General features: G+C 37.9%; 1 protein-coding gene and 1 long non-coding RNA gene across 6 annotated transcripts in view; one reads left to right on the forward strand and one right to left on the reverse strand.

Moving 5' to 3' along the window:
• Nucleotides 1–23,629, forward strand: part of LOC129397633 (uncharacterized) — a 269,094-nt gene that overhangs the window by 109,587 nt on the left and 135,878 nt on the right. The gene's annotated exons all lie outside the window — the stretch shown is intronic.
• The window catches only part of LOC117974336 (protein salvador homolog 1), a 42,493-nt gene continuing 22,468 nt past the window's right edge, over nucleotides 3,605–23,629 (reverse strand). The window contains exons 2-5 of one of the 5 annotated variants that reach the window (XR_010112039.1): nucleotides 14,053–14,151; nucleotides 10,386–10,495; nucleotides 6,997–7,113; nucleotides 3,605–4,074 (exon numbers count right to left, since the gene is read on the reverse strand). Coding sequence is in view for 4 of the 5 variants with exons in the window: in XM_063603917.1 (XP_063459987.1) it covers nucleotides 13,847–14,151 (305 nt within the window). In the remaining variant the exon portion in view is untranslated. The other 4 variants (XM_063603919.1, XM_063603918.1, XM_034959183.3 and 1 more) reach the window with 4 other exon arrangements.

Below are 23,629 nucleotides of genomic sequence, written 5' to 3' on the forward strand. Positions count from 1 at the left end.
CCATGGGACAGCCAAACTCTAGGGGAAAATCATCTTTCCACTCCATCCCCTTTCTAGCTCCCCATCCATCCCACTGACAGCCACCTCCACCACTCAGTAAAACCCCCACATTCACCATCCTTCAAGTCTGTGTGTGACCTGATTCTTCCTGGACACTGGATAAGGACCCAGATACCAAGAGGTCACTGAGCTGATTAACACGTAAGCCATCTGTGGACAGCAGAGCTAAGAGGCACTGTAACATGCGCACTGGGGCTTTGGGAGTTGCAGGCACCCACCCTTAGATCCTACCATGGGGCTGGAGCCCAAAAGCACTTTCTCCAGCTCTTGCACCTGCCTATCTGCATGCTCTCCCTCCCGTAAGGGGTTTGAACTCATGGTGGCCAAACAGACAAACGACACTCCTGTTGCACGTCCTGCGAGTTGGGGGTCAGGGAACTCTCCTGTTTCAACATGTTAAACAAGGAGTGGATTATTCATGCCTCCTCTTTTTAGACCATATAGGATAACTTCTGGACGTTGCCATGGCGTTTGTAAACTGTCATGGTGCTGTTGGGAGTGTAGCAGTTAGGACAACCAGAGGTCAGATCACCATCTTGGTTTTGGTGGGTTTTGGCCAGCTTCTTTACTGCAACTTGTTTTATCAGCAAGGTCTTTATAACCTGTATCTTGTGCCAACCTCCCATCTCATCTTGTGACTTAGAATGCCTAACTGCCTGGGAATGCAGCCTAGCAGGTCTCAGACTTATTTTACCAGGCCCCTAACGAAGATGGAGGCACTCTGGTACAAATGCCTCTGACATTACTTCCAAGATGATTCCTTTTTGTCATTACATAGTGGCCCCTTTATCTTTGAAAATGCTTTATCTATCATCTATTTTATTTGATATTAATATAGCTACATGAAATTTCTCTATCTTTACAGCCTCTTTACCTATCTGACATGTAATACCCACACAATAAAGAGCATGTAATGCACTGATCTTAAGAATAGAGTTTGATAATTTTTTTCTAATGTATACAGCCATGTACCCACCACCCAGATCAAGATAGAGAATATTGCCAGCATCAAAGGAAGTCACTAGCTTTATTTCAGTTGGTATTTTCCTCAGACATCTTTTTTTTCCATCCCTTACTTTTAACTTATCTATTTATGTTTTAAAGATTTTACTTTCAAACAGTACGTGACTTTTAGTAAAGTTACAGTACATTGATTGATTGTTACCTTAAAACCCAAGCCACTAAGTATCAACAACATCCTCTGTTCCTATTCTCCCCTCAAATAAAAGTAGACTTACCATATTTGTTTAGAATTTCTGTGTCTGCCAAGGGAGTCTTTAATTGCTAAAACTAAAATACTCTATCCATATTTTCTTTTAGTGCTTTCCTGTTTTTATTTTAGTAACCTAACCTTAATTATGTGAAATATTTTATGTTGTAAAGAATGAGTAGTAGAGATTCATTTTTTTCTTCTTGAGTATCTGACAAGTTTTCTGAATACAGTGAAAATCTATCTTTTTATATTGATTTGAAAGCTGCTTTCTTCATGACACTAAATTATTACACATATTTGAATTTACAAATGAATTGTTACATTTCACTTATCTGAATATATATTTCTTTACCCAGAATGTTCTTTTAATTAATGCTTAATATAACTCTATATTATAATTCCTGGCTGAAGAAATTCCCACTCGTTGTTCTTCATTTTCATACTTTTTCTGACTATTAACACACATTTACTCTTCTATATGGAGGCTGTTTAACCTTGGCACTATTGATATTTTGGACTGGATAAATAAAAATCAGTAGTGGGATCCTTCTAATTTCCTCTACTTTCTTTTTGTAGCTCTGTTTGGTGCCCTCAGGTGGGAATGCTATGTCAACTCTCCAGTACCTTCTTTCTTTTTGGCCCAAAGCAGATATTCTGCAGAGTCTCTTGTATGACGTTGGGTTGTTTCTTAAATTTCAGAGTAGATTATTGTTTATTCTATACTTTTCTTCATTTAAGCAGATTTCTTTTTTTTTTTATTATTATTATACTTTAAGTTTTAGGGTACATGTGCACATTGTGCAGGTTAGTTACATATGTATACATGTGCCATGCTGGTGTGCTGCACCCACTAACTCATCATCTAGCATTAGGTATATCTCCCAATGCTATCCCTCCCCCCTCCCCGGAATTTGTAAATATTTTCTCAAGCCTCCATCTTCTCATTTTAAATTTCTTTAAGAAATATTTAAATTACCATTTTCACTTATCTGTTTTTAATTGCTCAGCTATTGTTTGGTATTTACAAGTGATTTATTATTTTATCCTTTTTATTAGGTAAGAGATGTTAATGGTGAGTTTGAGATTGATAGGAGCTATTTTGTTAGAAATAAATGAGGAACTGTTGCAAGAATGGACTGTGATTTTTACCTTTTATTCAATTGTTTTGGCTTCTTACAGGCTCATGGCACTTTCCTTAGTGTTTAACACAAACAACTAAAGTAAAATAACTGCCATTTCTCTCCTTGCAGTTAAACTGCAAACAGCTCTTTTTATAAGAACTGTGATTGCCTCTAGCAAGCAGTCTCAAGTACTTGATATATCAACACACTATTGCCCCTTTTTTTCACACCTGAAGTTTGTAGAATAAACCACTAAAAATGTCATAGTATCTGAGGAGAATGGATCTCTCCAGATGATGTTGTCTTGCCTGGGGCCAATATGTGCACCATGGAGTCCCCTCTATCTGCCATGAAATTTTGTTTATGAAGCATTGCTTAATCAATCTTCACATGGTAGGACGATACAGGCAAAAGCTGAGGTCTTGCTATATATCTCTTTCAAAGTTTTCCTTCAAGGCCATTTTGCTTTTAGTCGCTTTTTTTTAATATTTTCGGCAGCAGTTATTTATTTCATTTCATTCTATTTGACCCATCCAAATGTTTAACATGGTTTTATAAAAGTAACTTTATTTTCAGCTTGTCTGTAGATTCAATTTTCTTGTAGTAGCTGGTATAAGTAATAGGGAAAAATGTATCAGTCTTATACAATAAAGAAGTTCAGATGAGTTTGTGTGGGAGTGTGTGATATAGGAAGAAGCAATCAGTATATAACAACATATGTCTGCCTGCTACGCTTTTAATACTTGTTAGAGTTTTAGTTCCTATGAGTATCTTGGAGGTGCTGGAATATATATGCAAATTTCCTTCTAAAAGATTGCACCAAGTTACATTACCATAACAACAATAAGAATTTACTGCAGCCTTAGCACATTGGATATTATCTTAGAAATACCACTTAGTAGGTTTCATAGATAATGAATAAATTTTCTGTTGTTTTAATTTACATTTTAAAAGTAGTGAGGTTGAAAATGATGCAATTTGAAATGCATGTGCATAAGAAGTTGAATAGAAGTTTATTGGTCAGAAGGTGGAATGAGTTTTGAACAAGTTAAATGTTTTGAAAAACAGTATGAATGTACTGAATACTTTTGAGGTGTGATCTTCTAATTGCTCTCGCAATTTTCATAAGAAAACGTTTGAATTTTTCCAGTCAGTCAGTCATTGTATTAGTTCATTCCCATGCTGCTATAAAGAAGTGCCTGAGACTGGGTAATTTATAAAGGAAAGAAGTTTAATTGACTCACAATTCTGCGTGGCTGAGAAGGTTTCAGGAAACTTACAATCGTGGCAGAAGGGGAAGCAAACACATCCTTTTTCACATGATGGCAGAAGTAAATGGGGAAGCCCCTTATAAAACCATCAGATCTCATGAGAATTTGCTCACTATCATGAAAATAGCATGGGGGAAACCGCCACAATGATTCAATTACCTCCCACTACATTCCTCCCACAACACGTGGGGATTGTGGGAACTACAATTCAAGATGAGATTTGGGTGGGGACACAGCCAAACCACATCACTATGCCCCTGACCCCTCCCAAATCTCATGTCCTCACATTTCAAAACACAATCATGCCTTCCAAACAGTCCCCCAAAGTCTTAACTCATTCCAGCATTAACTCAAAAGTCCAAGTCCAAAGTCTCATCTGAGACAAGGCAAGTCCCTTCCACCTATGAGCCTGTAAAATCAAAAGCAAGTTAGTTACTTCCTAGATACAATGAGGGTATAGGCAATGGGTAAACACACCCATTCTAAATAGGAGAAATTGGCCAAAAACAGGGGCTACAGGCCCATGCAAGTCTGAAATCCAGTGGGGCAGTAATTAAATCTTAAAGCATCTTAATAATCTCTTTTGACTCCATGTCTCACATCCAGGTAATGCTGTTGCAAGAGGTGGGCTCCCACAGTCTTGGGAAGCTCCGCTCCTGTGGCTTTGCATGGTACAACCCCCCTCTCGGCTGCTTTCACAGGCTTTCTGTTATCCAGTTCCAAAATCACTTCTGCATTTTTAGGTAACCTTATAGCAGCACCCCACCTCTAGTCGCAACTTACTGTATTAGTCTGTTCTTATGCTGCTATAAAAAACTGCCCAAGACTGTGTAATTTATAAAGGAAAGAGGTTTAATTGATCTACAGTTTTGCATGGCTGGGAAGGTCTCAGGATACTTACAATCATGACCAAAGGGGAAACAAACACATCTTTCTTACATAGTGGCAGGAAGGAGAAGAATGAGAGCTGAGTGAAGGGGGAAGCTCCTTTATAAAACTATCAGATTATGTGAGAATTTACTCACTATCATGAGAATAGCACAGGGGAAACCACCGCAATGATTCAAGTACTTCCCACTGGGTTCCTCCCATGACATGTGGGGATTATTGGAACTACAATTCAAGATGAGATTTGAGTGGGAACACAGCCAAACCATATTAGTCATTCCACATATTGAGTGATTTCTCTCTTCTATTCAGTATTCTTCCACAGAGAGGGACCCATAGTCATTACCTTCAAGGAACCTAAATCCTGGTGTCTTTATGGTTATGGGTGGCATACAATATACAGGTAAGCCAATGTTACAGGATGTTGTGAAACTATTCCTATTCTTCCATAATTAGCCACTAGGACCATGGCTGAAACCAAGAGGCACTGATTACCACCTCACTCTAAAAAGAATTACTGAGCTTGTGCTCACTGCGGGGGCCAGATCTCTTTGCAGGGCTATGTTAGGCTTTACACAATGTGACCCTCTAGTCTGTACAAGGAGAGGAATGCAGAGGGAAAGAGATTCACTGGAGTCTCTTGTCAGTGACCTGGTGGTGAATATATGGTAATGGGTAAATCCCATTCACCTGATGAAGAAAAGGAGAAGGATGCACTTCATTCTTAGAATCTAAGCAGGAACAGGAAAGGGAAAATCTAGGAGAAAAGCTTACCAAGACTGTAAATGCCTTCAAGAAGATGAGAGAAACTAACATTTGGTTTACTGTCAGCAGTCTGTTCGGGCGGCATTTTGCCAATATAGCCCTATCCCTATTTGAGTAAGGGAAAGGGAATTGTGGTTGGACAACCGAGTTCTGAGAAAGGCAGTGATTGAGCAGCTGAATTCCATCCATTTGGTGGGTAAGGACCCCAGAGTATTCAAAGGATCAAATGGAATGTGACTGAAGAGTTATCTTGCTGATCTTACCCAGGAGGACTGTCCACTAGGCAAGGGGATACCAAACACAATGAGGCATGGGATAAGGATTTCGTGATGAGAATTGGGCAGAACTGGAGTTTAATCCCCGTGTCATGGTAAGGCCCTCTGAAATTCTCTCTACGTCTTTGAGAGACTCAGCATTTGTATTCTGACTCCTAGAGTCCCTTAGTGGCCAGTCAACGTAAGCCAAGTTAGTAGCTACAGCCGTCAGGCACACAATTGCACCATGAACAGTGAAGTAAAAAAATGTCCTTTCTTTGCTTTTTTCCTCTAATCCCAATCCCAGAGGCAAGAAAACCTAGAGAAAAGAAAGTAGCTGTATAGCTTTCATTTACATATAATATTGATGTTTTGAAATTTTAATAACAAAAACGACCAGAAAGTTGCCTATCTCCCCAAGATGTTTCTAGGGAATAGGAATAAGAAATAGGAAAAGTATATTCCATGCAATATAAGCAAATGTAAAGAATTAATTTTTTTTACCCTACTGAATTGAGACTTGCCAATAACCAGTTATACAAATAAAGAGGCTACTCCTGGGAGCTGAGTGCTATGAAAAAAACACAGGAAGAAAATGAAAGAGAAATTAATGGGAAGGAGGGAAGAAGACTACAAGCTGCTTTGCCTTGGGTAGGCAGGGAAGACCTATTTCATTCAATGAAATTTTCCTGAGTTTTCTTGTGTTCTAGCCATTATTCTGGGCTCTGAGGATACATCGTAAACAAAGCAGATAAAAAATACAGTCATCAGAATTTTCCTTGAAGGTGTGAGACAGGAATAATATGGAGGCAGTCAAGCAAAGATATGAAGCAAAAAAAGGAGGAAAAATTAGAACAAAGTTCCTAAGAAAGGAGCAAGCTTAGTATGTTGGAGTTTTGGGGAAAAGTTCAGTGGTTGCAACCTAATGACAGTAGAGAGTGGGAGAGGGTTGAGGGGGGCAGGCCAGGTGAGCTGAGCATGTGGACAGGTCAGAACTTCAGAGAGCATGCTAACAAGTGGTGATTTTATTCTGGTGCAGTGAAAAACCTACTGGAGATTTTAAGTAGGAGAAATACATGATCTAATTGATAGTTTGAAAAAATTGCTCTGTGAAGGAGGGAATACAAAAAACAAGAGTAGAGACAGAGAGACAAGCTGTGGGGCTGTTACTATATTCCATGCAATCTCATCCATTCTTTTTAGTAAGAATAAATTCTGCTGGTCACCTTTTAGTGATTTCTTTTTAAAATTTCAAAATATTCAGAGATGGGGGTACTTTAATCTGAGGACATTAAAATATACAGCATTTTTATGCTTTGTTAGGCCTAGAAAAAGTTTAATAGACTTAGGTAAGACTTACATTAAACTGATTACTTTTGATTTAAAGCTAATAGTGTTCAGCTGAGAATGGAAATAATTTTCACCTGGTTGGCAATATTTGAAATCACTTCTGCACCTTCAGTTTTATCCAGTTGAATAATACAGGTCTAAAATTTCCTTTATTTGCTTTTGTCAGAGCAAATTGTTACCAATAACACCACCTACAAGAGAGAAGAGCCATGAGAAGGGTAAAGGACAATCTATGAGTAACTTAAGTGGAGGCTGATATAACATATTCTCTAATATATGATGCTCTGATAGCATTTGACAAGACCATTTGGAAGAGACCCAGATGGAGACAACAATTCTAGTTAATATGCTCCATTGAGTGATGTTCATCAGCTGATTATGTGAACTCAGGCTGAACTCTAGTCATAAAATTTGGAAAGAAGGCAGTTTGAGAAATTGTGTATTCTTCACTGTGAAATGATTGACCTGAGCATGAAATCAATTCTAAAAATAACTAAGGGGCAGATAAGTTCAGGACCAAGCTTATACAAATGAGAACCACTCAAAAGATCTCCAGTTTTATTCCTAAACCTATCTGTGCTGAATAACTTTTTGGATGCTTCCCACAGGACTGAAATTCCTGCCTCTAATTTGGACAATGACAGTTCTCTGTAATCCACAATTGAATGGTCACTGGAACATGTTAGACATGCAACATAGTCAAAGAATGCATAGATTAGGGTAACTATGTCAATTATAAGTAAAACCCCATGTAGATTAATGTAACTCTGTTAGGGAGATGTGTACTAGCAACTGCCTTGTTGCTATATGTATATATGTATACATATGTATATATATATTTAGTTTTGAAAAAGTTAATGGGTTTCGTTATTGCCTCTTTAAAAATGTAATATAGTTTTGTTACAGAAAATTAAGAAGCTAGAAAAAAAGTATAAAGAAAAAGACAAAAATTAGCTATAATCCCACCAAGTGAAATTAAGCTCTATACATATCCTGGCATGTCCCCCATCCACAGCCCCCTCACCCACAGAAAGAACCTTTAATGTAGAACTGTCTGCAATCTTTTAAATATGCAACAAACACCATTCCTTGTCATCAGACTTACCAGATTTTATCATGGTGTGACTGTAATGTCTGAGGTTTCTGAAATACTTTAGAATTTATACATTCAAAGGAGTCACCTTGAGAGGTAATAACATTCATTTATTCAAATGCAGATGTTGAACATAGCAGATTTGTGACAATCTCTTACTGCTCACTTAGGGGAGGCATACAGCATATGGCCATGGCCTGCTCTATGTCCTGTTTTTAGGATGGGAGAAAAAGGACCTCAGACACTCCTCCTTCTGACTCCAAGGATAAGGCAGTCAGAATGTATGTGGTGTGTACTCGAAGACGAAACGTGCTGCACATTGGGACCCCAGGTCCTTTGGTTTTACCTGTCCTTTCTGAGGTGTGGGCATGCTGGAGTCCCTCAGAGATTTCTGACCCAGCCCTCTCAGTAAGATCTGCTGTGTCCTGGAGGTGATGAGTGCTCTCCAGAGTTCATTTGAAAGTCAGGCCCTTCTCTATGTGCTCCTACCCCTGTGCCTGTCATTCTCTTTACTGTTGAGGAGGGACCTTAACTCCTGGCAGGTGAACTATAATTAAGATCAATGGATACTAAAGTAGGCCTATCAAGAATCTGGTTTTTGACAAAGATTTGAATAGAACTTGGTCCTTGCCCTCAAGGATCTCACAGTATGATAAACTTGTCTTTGCTTTTTAAATTACAGTGCCGTTTCAGCAGTCAGGCACCTTGGGTACTTGACTGAATCTTGTTCTTTTCCAATATATTTCACATGAGACTTCATGTTATCCTGGACAGCCACCTAATGAGAGTCCAGGCTGGAGTCTTCATTCCCCTTCTGCATGTTCTCTGCTGTTGGCTTTGTTCAGACCCTTCTTTCTTCTCATCTATCCTACTGTAATGGGCTTTACATTTTAAACATAGCTTGAAATAACAAATCATGACTATACTACATGCAAATAGTTTGTATTTTGTTTTATTTTTATTTAGAAGTAGAGAATACAGTAATAGGCAGGAGAACAGGGAGTTAGGATAGCCAAAGGTTGGGGCATAAGCAAAGGAATAGCAGGTGCAGCCAGTTTGCATAAGCAAGAGAACAGCAGGTGAAGCTGGTTCTAGGCAAGATCAGGCAGCATGCAGGCCACATCCTCATGCCTGTGATAAAAAGACAGAAGTTTCCACTTCAGCCTCTGCTTGACCATGAGCTACGCCTCCACTTCAGCCTCTGATTGGTCACAGGCCAATCCTTCATAGGGTGTAGCCAATTGGAGGCTTCTAAAGGGTACCTAGGGGTGTTGCCAAGTTCTTTCGGCTTTATAAAAACCCTAATTGGGGCCGGGCGCAGTGGCTTACACCTGTAATCCCAGCACTTTGGAGGTCAAGGCAGGTGGATCACTTGAGGTCAGGAGTTTGAAACCAGCCTGGCCAACACAGTGAAACCCCATCTCTGCTATTAAAAAAATACAAAAATTAGTCAGGCATGGTGGCCCGCACCTGTAGTCCCAACTACTGTGGAGGCTGAAGCACGAGAATCACTTGAACCAGGGAAGCAGAGGCTGCAGTGAGCAGAGATTGCGCCACTTTGCACTCAAGCCTGGGTGACAGAGGGAAACTCTGTCTAAAAATAAAAATTAAAAAAAGCATTAATGATTCAAAAAAAATCACTGATGTTAAGAATTCATGGGTGGAAATTTGAAAAATCTGTTTCAGAATATGTGAGAATTAAGAAAGGCAAAAGGTTTATTTTGTTTATTTTTATTTATTTATTTATATATTTATTAAGACAGGGTCTCATTCTGTTGCCCAGGCTGGAGTGCAGTAGCATGATCACAGTTCACTGCAGCCTTGATTTCCCAGGTTCAAGCAATCCTCCCACTTCAGCCCCCTGAGTGGCTGATACTACACGTGTGCACCACCACACCTTTCTAATTTTCATATTTTTTGTATAGACTAGGTTTCACCTTTTTGCTCAGGCTGGTCTCAAACTCCTGAGCTCAAACAATCCTCCTGCCTTGGCCTCCCCCAAAGTTTTAAACATATGTAAATATATTATTTTAAATATTTTATTCACTAATAGGGTAAATACTATAAGTAGCATCTTAATATTTCCTCAATATCCATCAAAATATGTGAAAGCAAGTTAGACAAAACTTAGGGAGAGCTTTCATTGGGAAAATGGGGGACAGATTTATATTTAGAGGTTCCCTTTAATTGGGCACATGCAAAAAAAAAATTCTGCTAGAGAAACACAGTGACTTCTATGTGTCCAGTTGAAAAAGATGTAATTTTATGCAGTTCTGTTTCTCTTTTGAGTTTAACTGAACTCAGAGGAATAAACCCTCCTAGAGCTGTTCACACTGGTATTTAGAGCAAAATTAAAAACTGAATTCTCACCTTTATCAGTCATCGAATACAGTAAGAAATTAAGATGATCATTCCAACAACAACAAGCATCACCTCAAAAATAACACGAGCCATCGCCCACCAATTAATGAGTGTTATCCCTACAGGAGATAAAGAGAGCAGCAAAATTATGAAAGTCTGAAATAAATGACCACATACAATTGAAAAATAAGATAACATCAGCGTAACATCACCTTGCCTTTTAATAGAAAGTACAATTAATATACTATCATGTGTATTTTGTCTTTTTTAAAACTGTGTGCTTTACAGTAACCTTGTGGGAAACTGGGACTGTGGGTGATCAAGTCTTTTGTCCAAGGTCGCACAAATAGTTGATGACAGAACTAAGACCTGAGGCTTCTGATTCCAGACCCAGCGTTCTTCACTAGTGTAACTGTAGATAAGAACTCAGTGGACGTTCTCCTCAGATATGGGGAAAAAACCACAAATTCTCCCATAGTTTGGAAATTATGAGAGAAAACAATGTCTTAACATATAAAAGAGCATTGAACAGATCATAGAATCATAATTTTGGAAAGAAACTGGTATAAACAGTTTACAAATGAAGAAAAGAAGCTGAATAAGGTTAACTTAGCCTTGGTCAGAGAACTAGTTAAAAGTAGAATTATAACTATAATGCAGGTCATCTATATTCTAAGCTTTATTCCTTCCACAGTATTCTTATGCATAGTCTCCAATATAGTCACTAAAAATGCTTGTTAAGTCATTTATATGTTGGGAATGAAACAATTGAAATCAAGTAAGAGATATTTCCATATTTATAGCATATTTGTAGTGCTTCCAGATGCAGTAAATAGAATGGAAGGCTAGACATAAAGGTAAAATGGCTCATTTATTTGCCTAATTAATATTTAAAAGTCCTATTATTGATAAAAAGTAAAAGTAGCATTTCCTCTTGCTGGTGTTGCCCAGCCTTCTTGACCACTTAGCTTGAATGTATGCGATAGTGATGAAGTTCTATGGTGTGCTTTTTACCCTGTGAGCCATGGACACGGCCACGTGTGAAGGGAGGGTTAGAATGCAGAATAGCAAATGAGTACACACAGTGATACTCAAGTGAGGGGAAGGGATGTCCCTTCAGCAGAGGTTGTCAAGATGGTCCCTAAGTGGTTGCATTGGGCCAAAAATGAATCAAGGCTGAGATTTACCCTTGAAATACAGTACCAGTTAATTAGATGATTTTAAATGCCTTGCTTTTTACATGAGGGAAGAGGGAACTTCACTTGTTTTATAAGCTCTTATGAGGCTTCTTTCAAGTACTCAGGGTTGGTTAGAAAGGTAAAACATCTAACTTAAGAGAAAAACTATTACCAAATTATGTATTTCTATTTCCAAAATGTTTTTATTTATTTTTATTTACTTATGTATTTGTTTTTGAGACATGGTCTTACCAAGGCTCGAGTACAGTGGCACAGTCATAGCTCACTGCAGCCTCAAACTCCCAGGCTCAGGCAATCGATCCGATCCTCCCACCTCAGCCAGCCTCCCAAGTAGCTGAGACTACAGGTGCATGCCCCATCCCAGCTAATTTTTGTATTTTTTGTAGAGATAGATTTTGCCATATTGCCCAGGCTGTTCTCATATTCCTGGGCTCAAGCGATTAGCCAGGCTCGGCCTCTGAAAATTCTGGGATTATAGGCATGAGCCACTGCCCCTGGCCCCCAAAATGTTTTTAAAAATAAGAAATGCCTATTTTAATTTTAAAAAGAGAATATTTTCTTTGCCTTTACAATTTTGTGTGAATAAAGTTAACAACATATGCTCTTCTGTTTTAAGATTGACACATTTTCTTAGGCATTTGAAACAAGCAATGGGATAGTTTAAAATGGAATGACTTTTATTCTTTGTCAAATATTAACATATCTGCTTCAGGGAAACGATGGACAAGTTGTCCCCTTTCTCCTATAAAGCAAAATTTCAATGTAAGTCCAAGTAAGTAAGACATGTGCAAAGAAAAAAATCATTTTGGAATCAAACTGTTCTGTGGGTTTCCTTTTCTTAATCATATTTTGAGAGTTGTTGGTCAACTTTCAACATCTAGCTAGTAAAATTCATGAGGTAATGTGTCAGTCCTACCATTAGTAATTTCAGTATCTACTTTTAATGACCCAACAAGTATTCATGGATGAGAAATAAGCAAATTGTCTCATAACTGAGGGGAAAGGAATGAGAAAGTATTGGAAGAATCACTTATTGACTTCCACAAGAAGCAATGCATTTTTAAAAAATGTAAAAATAATGAGAAGAAAGGAGGCATATGGAGCCATTACTCCACACAGATGCCAGTCCCATGCAAAGAGGGATCATGCAGCTATCAATTTTCCACATTTATGCCACAGCCACTGTCTGAATCTAAACTGTTACTGTGTCTCATTTGAGCTTTTGCCAATAGTCTCTCTGGATTCTATGTCAGCAGCAATTGATAGTATGGTTGCCTTACTGTTCCACCTGTGCTAACCTTCCCTCTCAGTCCACATCTTACTTTTGTCTCTGTCTCCACTTGCCATTTTACATCATGAAGCTCTCTTACTACCAAAGCCACACAATTTTCTAGAGTTTAATTATTACAAATTACTTAGTATATACTACGTTGTTTGATGACTGAGGATTCAGGTATATTTTTTCATTCTTTAGGCTTTACGTACAAAGGTTAATTGGGGCTTGCCTTCTCTTTCTTGGTTACAGTTAATGGTTGTGGGTGGTATATGGGCTTTGGAGTAAAACAGATGGGTTTTCTGTCACGAAAGCTTGAGAACTGTCATGAGTTACAGCTCATGTAAATAGAGTTCAATCACAACAATGACTCCAGAGCAACTATTTAAAACTAAGAACATATCATTTTCCTCTTCTGGAGGGTAAACAGTTGTAACAGAATTTTCTGAAACTTCATTAACACTATGAGCTGGATATGTGTCCCGTTTGTGCTTATCTGAATATAAGAGAAGTTGAGAAAGGGAACAAGAATGAGGTGACTGCATGGACATAAAGCGTATCATGAAAGACAAATCTCCCACATCCCTCCCAGCTGCAGCTCCAGAATTTCTTCTTCTCCCCTGAAAACTAACAAGAGAGACTGCCACCAGATTCCTCTTATCTCAGCACCCAGCTTTGCTTATTGTTTATCAGTCACTGAGAATGTGTGAGGCTCTGAGCTAATAACTTTTAGATACATCTTCTTCTTTAGCCTTTAGAGAAATGCTGTGGGATAAGTACTGTGTTATTGGCCCCATTTTAAAATTAATGGGATAGAAACCCTGCAGGGCAACTCACCCTGGGTCAGCAGCGGGGATAGAGCTGAGCCCGGGTCTAAGCTGAACTCAGTTTGCCCACAGACCCTCCGCACCACTGCACTATTAGGTCCCCTTCATCTGGCCCAGTATTTCATGGTTACGTGCATCATTTCTGTGCTTTGCCACATTGTTTTAATTTCTTTAACTCACAGTATTATTTCTGTGAGATATTTCAGAGGCAAGAATTCCTCTGTAGTAGGAATTGTGTCTACTTATTAGGCTGTGTCTACTTAGCTCGCATTTCTCAGTGTTTGTCAGTTTCTCTGCAGTGACAGGTCCCCTAAAATAGGGTTGCATCACAAAAGCGATTTCAGAGCCACAATTTAAAAATAAAAATGAAAACAAACCATTTGTCTGTGATGAGATGTAACTCTTTGTGACTGAAGAAGAGGTTGAAGTGTGCATTGCCACACCAGTGGTACTTGATGCTGATATGCTCACAATTTCTGTATAAAATAGAAGTTGAGAAAGGGATTAAGAATGAGGTGACTGAGCGGACCAGAAAGCATATCGCAAAAGACAAATTCCCTCACATCCCTCCAGTCCCTGAGCTAAGCGCTTTGGTATATATCTTACATAATCTTTAGAGAATTGCTGTGTGGTAAGTATTGTATTATTGGCCTTATTTTAAAATTACGGGGCCAGAAGCCCCTCCAGAATTTCTGCATGGCAGAGGTTTACAGATAAAGTGTGCCTTGGTTTTCTCATCTGTACAATAATAATACTTGCCTCAAAATGTCATTGTGAGAATGAAATTAGTTTAAATATGTGTATGTGGTGTGTGTGTATGTGATGTGCATGTGTTAGTATAGTACTTGGCACATAAAGAGCATTACATGTATGTTGGGTATTATTGTTATTATGCTTATAAAGGGGTAACTTGAAGTTGCATTTTGGAAACTGTCTATGCTAAGAAAGGTGGAAGCGCATAATAATTATATAGAACAAAACTTCTGTCCCATATCTCGGTGTCTCCATCTTCTAGGGACAATCTTACTTCTTCAATAAAAATGGAAACAATAATAAAACACTATTACATTGCATGAACCCAGGAGGCAGAGCTTGCAGTGAGCTGAGATCACACCACTGCACACTCCAGCCTGGGTGACAGAACGAGACTCCGTCTCAAAAAAACAAAAAACCACGCACGCAAACATGAAATCAGAATGTAGACTCACATATATCCTTTTAAAATCTCATTAAATAAATTGTGAATTATTTCTGTACACACTTTTTATTCTTAAATGCAATACATTTCAAATTTATAAGTTATTTTATAAAATTTTATAAATTAAATTCTTTAAATTGCAAAAGTAATATAGATTCAATAAAGAAAATTTGGGAACTCCAAGAAAGCACAAAGAATAATATAAAATTCATCTACAGTCAGCCGACGCAATGTTGAACATTTGACACATTTTGATATATAGCCATCTGAACTTTTAGTTGTTATATCTAAATATGGGATCATGGTGTTTAAATATATGTGAATATGTATATAATGTTTACAAGTCTGACTTTCTACTTAATATGCCACAGATATCCCTATGCTGTCAAATATTCTTCTATGAGAAGATTTTTATGACTGCAAAGTATTCCATTATATGAATGTTCTGTGGTTTATATTTCAATCTCCTATTCTGTGCATTCATGTGTTTTTCACTCTTCTGAGAGTTATAAATCATTATAATAAACGTCAGTACCCTGAACTCTGTAGATGTACCTTTGCTCATCTCTTTGAGACATTCAAATGAGGGGAATGGCACCCAAGTGCAATGGAGTGGAGGTGGAAGGGCTTCTCAGAGGTAGCCAACTTGGCCCCCCAGCTGAATGCTCAAAGTTTCCTGGAGAGCACACGAACAACAGAAAACATCTTCTCTGACACCTCTCATTAGTCTACTCAAGGGAAGAGTTCTAAAACCTTTCTCTATTTATCAGCTGATAGGTAATCAGTTTACCTCCAAATCATGGAGAAGACATGATCTATTGTTCCTAAACTGTCTATGTTTTCTCTTCTCTTTTAAGTTCTTTTCTGGCCTTGCTCTTTAACTTGGCCTGCCACCTGATTCCATCATGTGTGTATAAACAGTTGCCATATGAATTCACTAAATAGCATGCAAAACAATTACTGAATGTTTCTAAGTTGTTCAGCATTCAGGTATAATGGCTTTTAAGATAATATAAAAACCAATGCTTTTAAACAATAACGTGGTGATAGGGATTTTGAAGTTCAACAAATATTAAGATTAAAATTACAGAAAGAAACATCTTTATGAGTCAATTAAAGTATGTAAAAATTATTTACAAAGATAACTAATGAACAAAAATAATCCATCTCTCTTAATAAATGTTAGATATGAGCTTCGGCTTATTTGTAGATAATGGAATATGGACCATGTATTGTGAAAAGGCATACAACCTGAGTAAAGTAGGTTTAGCTATGAAAGTGTTATGAAAATAGCTAGTAAAATAACAAGCCAAAAAAAATCAAAAGTGTTAATGGCCAGAAGCCTTAAATGGGCATGTAACAATAAACTTGAGATCAGCCTTTGGCTCAGCTACATGGGAATACAAATGGAAAAGGCAGCTGGAGCTCTCATCCTTCACTCAGGTGTGCTTGTCACTTCCATTTCTAACTTTCATCCTCTCCATGCTTCTCCTTTTAATCCTCCACTCCTTCTTTACACCTTTCAGTTCAGTGTAATCCACTTACATTTAGGGTGCACATTTCTTATCCCTGTGGATACAAAATGGGCTCTTCTGAAACATAAAACTTGTTCCTAAGACTTCCATATCCCATTATTTTGAATTTTCTCAGCATGAGAATAGTGCTTTATTCATAAAAGGTGTTAAATGAAATGTTAATTATTATAAATGCTTGGACAAATTCTTATGGAGAAAGAATTAGGTGAGTGGTATGGTTTGGATCTGTGTCATCATCCAAATCTCATGTGGAAATGTAATCCCCAAAGTTGGAGGTGGGGCCTGGCGGGAGGTAATTGAATCATGGGGCTGGTTTCTCATTGCTTAACATCATCCCCCTTGATGCTGATGTGGACATAGTAATTTCTCATAAGATCTGGTTGTTTAAAAGTGTGTGGCACCTCCCCACTCTCTCTTGCTCCTGCTCCAACACTCTCTCTCCCCACTCTCTCTCTTGCTCTTGTTCCAGCCATGTAAGACATGCCTACTTTCCCTTCGTCTTTTGCCATGATTGTTTCCTGAGGCCTCCCCAGAAGCAGAAGCACAATGCTTCTTGTATAGCCTGCAGAACCATGAGGCAATTAAACCTCTTTTCTTTATAAATTACCCAGTCTCAGTTATTTCTATATAGCAGTGTGAGAAGAAATGGGTTTTCAGATTGCATCTGAATGTAAACATAATAATTTAAATAATAAATTTAATTTATAATTAATACTAACATATAATTAATTATAAATTAATTTATAATTAATAATAACATGTAATTAATTATCATTAATTTATAATTAATAATAACATGTAATCAATTAGAAATTAATTTATAATTAATAATAACATGTAATTAATTAGAAATTAATTCATAATTAATCATAACATGTAATTAATTATAAATTAATTTATAAGTATAAATTAATTTATAATTAATCATAACATGTAATTAATTATAAATTATTTTATAATTAATAAATTTAATTCAATTAATAAAATTGTTTAATAAATTAAACCAAATGACAAAATAGCACATGCAGAATGAATGCAAGCATCTGGAAAAATAAGCATCATTTTAAGACCAATGAAATATTTTCAACATTTCAATAGCAAGCATACTTTTGCTAACATAAGAAAAAAAAACAAAAAGTAAAAAATAAAAATACGCAAAACATAGTCTGTAAATGCCATCTAGTAGTTTTGACTATGAGTACAAATATACATATTCCTCCAAGTTTCCTGACTGTTCAGCAGGATGTTAGGGACTACCTGAGTCAGAATTCCAGGGGTTCCGGTAGAGAGGTGTTTTCAGTCTATGGGAGGGTGCTGCAATTTTCTTTGTGAACACCTGCAAGACTCTGAATGGTCCAGTCCTGCTTGCCTCGCATCTTCATTGCTTCACCCTTCCCTTCCCTTCTGGGGCACCAGCCATTCTGCACATCTGTTCCCTCTATGACTGCACCATACCCTTTTCCGTGTCCTAAATCTTGTGCCATCTCCTCCCTTTGTCTGAAATATTTCCCTCCCTATCTTTGCCTAACTACTGGCTTTTCAAGTCTCAGTTCAATGCCACTTCCTTTGGGAGGTCTTCGCTGGCCTCTCTAATAAGATTTAGACTAAAAGCTCTCTGAAGTCCCTGGTGCTTAACATGGTGTTGTAAAACCTTATGATTATTTAGAATCCAGATATGCATTCCTTAGGCCTTGATGTTTACTGGGGGCCTTGGGTGTTTCTTAATTTGTTCAATTATTTACAAAAGGTTTTTTTGGGGTGGGTGGTATAGGCTGTGGGCTATGTACTAGGAAGATAATGATAAATAATACATGGCCTTTCCTTTCAGGGTAATTCCAGTACAGTAAGAGCGACAATTATTAATCTAAGTATAATAAGTATTTTAGGATGGTGGTGGAAGTGGGGACACAAAGGAGACAGTGGTCAATTCTACTTGGAGAGGTAGAAAGACCTCATGGAGGTGTTTTTGAATTTATCTTGAAAGAAGTCTAGGATTTTACCAGGCAGGCTGTGTGGTACCAGCAATGCCTTGGAATTTGAGACATGATTGCATGTTACAAAAACTGCAAGTTATCTATGTGGCTGCAGCACAAGGTGTGAGAAGGAGAGGAATAGAGAAATGGGTGAACAGCAACTGAGAGGCTGAAGAGGTGGTGAGGCACCAAATGCTGTGGGCCATGTTCTAGAATTTGGACTTTATCTTTAAGGCAGTGGAAAGACAATGAATGGTTTGAAGCAGTTTTTTATTTAGGGAAAATCACTGTCAGTAGTATGGAGGATAACTTAGGGGAAAAAAACATGCCAGAGCTTTGCAGTAGAGGGTCCCATCTTGTGTTCAAGAGTGGCCAAGATAAGCAGTCCCTTTGCAAACAAGCCACTTCTGCTCACAGAAGGTCCTTATCACTTCTTAACATTCCTTTGGTGGAGAAGGCCTATAGCCTGAGGCTTTAAAGGGGGCAGAAAACTACAGCAGGTTGTCAAAAGAATATGGCAAAGAACCAACAATGGGTGCTAACATCTCTTAAAATTGGCACTTTAATTATTTTAATTTTAAATGAAGTCAGAGGAGGTGAAAAGTATTTTAAATTTATAAGCAAAGTATATGTAACTGTTTTATAAAAATGAAAAGATGCTTAGGGAGAGAGAGCTTATTTAGATAAGTTTTGAGCTTTATCAAAACAATTGTAACACTCTAGCAAATAGGTAGACTTCTTTCTTCTTCAACAGTTTCTTTCTTCTTCAACAGCTACTGCTCACTGTAAAAGAGCACTTGGTGGAAATTTTGTTCTGAAGTGAAGGCTGAAACCCCAGAGATCAAACACTGTACTCAAGTATACAAAGCTGGACTCAGACCCTAACACTGGCTTTAAAATTTGTCCTAACTTAGACCATAATGCCTCTCTTTCCAGCTGGATCTACATGCCTCCACTCTGGCTTTTAACAAGCCTCTGAACTATTGTCAGAACTTGGGAATTTCTAACATTGAAGGTAACACATTGACACAATTTCCTCGATGTAAAATTGTATACACTTTATCCAAGTCCCATCTGAGCATGTTATGTCCTATTTGTACCCTTACAAAAACTGATTGGTGGCCAAATTGATTTGAGATTGAAAGTTGCCACTTATGTTCTTAGAAATACTTGCTTTAATTCTCCAGAATCAGTTGCTCTGATACAACTTCTTATAGTCAACTAAGTCAACACAGTAAGAAAATAAACATATAAATGCCCTCAAGATAATTTGATAAAAATTGTTTTTATATCATTTCCTCAACAATCTCATAATGGTAGCTGACCTATAAAATGACCTTTTTCATAGTTTATTTTCCTTCCATTTCTGGAAAAAAGATAGCATAAGCCTTTCAGTAGGAATTAATACCCATGCTTGCTTAGTGGTAAGAGGAAGGCACAGAGGCTTGTTATTGGAAGCCTATAGTTTACAAAACAGTGTCATCTTGAAGGAACAATAGTTCCCATAAAAATGAGTTTTCATATTTTCTAGTATTAATTAACTTTAAAATAATTTGTTATTCCAGAGTAGAATCACACGGGGGCAATTTAAAGAATTTCATCAATAGCTTCAAATTAAATAAACCAGCATCTGGTTGAAAAAAAAAATCACTTACCTGGAAGGAGAAACCAAAGAAACATCCTCAAATGCTAAAGCGTCATTCAAAATTCAAGGTAAGGAAACCAAATTTCCACAATATGATCCCTTAAAATCACCAAGAATGTTCAAAACTACATTTGATAACAACAGCTCACACAACTACTTGGCTCCCCTAGATTCCTAAGACCCTAACCAGCTAATAGACATCTGTGGACATATTCAATTCTGCAAAGCTGCAAAATATCTGTGAGAAGATGGTTTTTGAATAGGACTTTTTACTATAGCTATATACTATTTAGTTCAGTAAACTGGGTAGAAAGCATTGAAGCAAACTCGTAACCATTAAACAACAAACTTTAGTTTGCCAAAACTGCTTAGGGACTGGATTAAGGGAAGGCTCTCCTGTTATTTTTATCTCTTTGCCTTTGGAGCTCTCAGCTTTCTGTAGCTAAATTAGCTTTCAAAAATCTACTTGTGTCATTCGTAGATTAAAGGTCAGTTTAAGTATTGCCCTGTTGAATTCAGAAGGTACATTTAAGCTAGAAAACCACTTGCAGCACATCTAATCCAAATTGCCGACTTTACAGATAGACATTTGGTCTCATAAAAATTAAATGACTAGCTCAGATTAGCATATCTGGTAAGCAGCAGAACTGAGACTTAATTCTGCTGACCCCCAATATTAGTCTCACCTTCCAGATCTCGCTGCTTGGTTGAGATGTTGTCAGCAAGATTTCTCTAATGTTTTAGTACATTAGTCAGCAAGCATTGGGGCATATTGTACATACAAAAAAGGACAACTAAATTCCTGAGCTCCCTGGACATCCTAAAAGCTAGAATTTTAATAAAAACCATGTAGTCTTCATTTTGATGATTTTTTCCACACTGATTTATTGTATTACTTAGATTATATCTCTTACCCCTCAGTGTGCTTATACTGTAGCCACTACGAGAAATTATGTTTTGCTCTAGCATTACTGAGATGAGAGTCAGTTTCTTAATCCCTTCACGTCTTCTGGCAGGAACACATCCAGTCTATACCTGAAAAATTTCACCTCTCTCTCCAAGTGAAGTATATTTACCTTGTGGTGTTATGAAAGATGTGTCCAGCATCTGGCTACCCAGGAATAGACAGACCTTGTGCCAACACTGCACATTTTCTTAGCTGCATAGGCCTCTGAGAAACATACTCTCAAGACCTTACCCCATGCCTACTTGCAAATGAATCACTGGATGAACCCTGAAGGATGGGCAGAGTTTTAAGTGAAGATGCAGAGGAGGGAGGGATAAAGAAATAGCATGGGCTAACATATGGAGAAAGGGGAGTATAACATGCATTGATGTGGAGGCTTAGGGCACCTAGCAGGCAAGTGTTGGCAAATCTCTCAGATGGATAAAAGTTTCATGTTTAAGTGGCCAATTAGTGCAAAATAAAATATAAAGGTATGTTTTGTCATTAGTGAGGCCTCAAACTCCTAGTTTAAATTTATGTTTTTCAGTTTTCAGGCACTGAAATGGCATTTGCTATGGTACTTAGTACATAGTAAATCTGTGTGACCTGAATTGAATTCTGTAATTTAGGTTTGAGAAGGGTGGAATGAATTGGTATACTTTCTAGAAAATGAAATATTCAAAATTTGCGTTTGGATCATCTCACAGCTTATACTTGTATAACATCGGATATGTTCCAGAACATTTCACCTCTCTTGTCTCTTATCCCCATGTGTTGGGGGAGAGAGCATGGACTTCTGCCACTGTTCCCATTGTACCAAGGAGGTGGGGTGACTTGGGGGCCCAAGACATGTTAGGATAACAACTGGAAATAGCCAGCCTCCTAGCTCTCTGCTATATGCTTTATCTACCAGACCACTCAGCTTTCCCAAATAATTGACATTTCTAACCTGGAATGCTATTAGAAACAATAAAAATAAAATGTGATATTGTATAAGTACGCTTCAGTTTTGCTGTATGCCAAAACTTCCAGTGGCTGAGCTCTCGTCAAGATGTGATAAGCTGCTGGTTTGAGTTTTGGTTCGCTCCTGACTTGCAGCTGAAAGAAGCCTTATCTTGCATAAGCAAACTCTTACAAGGACACACCCTTCATATGAAATGCCTTAAATAGTTTCCAAGTCTGAAAACTAAATTTTCTAAATGCTACAGTTTTTTGTCATTGCAATGACCATGGAAACTACTTGATAAATGCATCTGTGGAAGTTATGCTCAGCTAATTTGTGGTAAAACTGGGACAAAAACTCATATCCATTGACTTCCAACTCAATGCCTTTTCTGCCCAATCTCATTGTCTTGGACAGAATTAACGTATAAATGGGAATCTTGTCTGTGCTAAAAGATGTTTGAAGAAGACTGTTCCCATGAAGCAATATTTTAAGGGAACGATTTTGTTTGGCTCTTGAACCAAAGGATTGGCACGTTCAATCTTGGTCAAGTTGTGATAATATAGTTAGATATCCATACTGTCTGTGGCCATTCATTTTTCTTTTGGAAGGTTTTTATTAAGCCAAAGCAGCCAACTACAATTTAGAAAAATGGAACTTAAGGATAAAGTGCTTTGTGTGATAGCATCTGAGCCTACTGTTTTGGATAGCCTATTCTCAATACTTTTTATTTGAACTCTTCAGCCAATGGCTCTGGAGAAAAGCGTGGCCTATTAACTGGTGCAGTTAGTGTGCTAGGTGCCAAATGGAATGAGCCAGTTTCTGCTCATCTTCAGACTGGCGTGCTTTGGCAGTCCCCATACAACTAATTGGTAACACTTCTTCCTTTCCTAACTTGGTAGAGAAGGGTGCTGTATTTATTGTATCTCGAAGGTGTTGTGGCCTAGGAGGACTGCAGCTTCCCTTCAGGAAGCCTGAACTTTTTAGCCTGGCTCCGTACTATCCAGCTTCTGGTCATCCACACTGTCCCAAACCATTGCTGAGACAGCAGAGGTGGAGAAAAAAATCAGTCACTCTGTCATTCCAGCCAGTGCACATTCTTCAGCCTGGACAGATGGAAATCAAGATGAATTTCTGTCCACTGTCCCAGTGGGAAAGGAGAGCAGAGTTCTATTCCTGGCTTTGCCACCAAATGGTTGGGGGATCTGTGCAAGTCTCTGAAATTATCTGAGCCTCAGTTTTCTGGCCTCTAAGATGACAGTAGTGGAACAGATGTCTCTCTTTTTAAACTTTAAAAAAAGTTTTGCTTTTTTCTTGAGATAGGGTCTCACCATATTGCCCATACTAGCCTCAAACTCCTAGGCTCAAGCAATTCTCCTGCCTCATTCTACTGAGCAACTGGGACTATAGGTGCGCACCGCCATGCCTGGCCTGGAATGGATGTCTTCTAAGATGCTTCACCATTCATGAATCATGGAAATCTGTATGTCTAAGATAATAATATTTGTAGTTGACACTTACTGCACACTTACTTCATTCCACACATCTCTCTAACCATTTTTAAAACAACTAGCTGAGACCCTATTGTTATATATTAATTATTCTTTGTGGAGGAGGAAAAAAAAAACATCAGAAACGTTGCCCGACTTGCTTAAGTTCACACAGCAGCCAAGTGGCAGAGCTGGATTTTGAATTCAGACCTGTGTAACTACAG

This window comes from Pan paniscus, chromosome 3 (genome assembly GCF_029289425.2).
Source record: "Pan paniscus chromosome 3, NHGRI_mPanPan1-v2.0_pri, whole genome shotgun sequence".
Classification (NCBI taxonomy): Eukaryota; Metazoa; Chordata; class Mammalia; order Primates; family Hominidae; genus Pan; species Pan paniscus.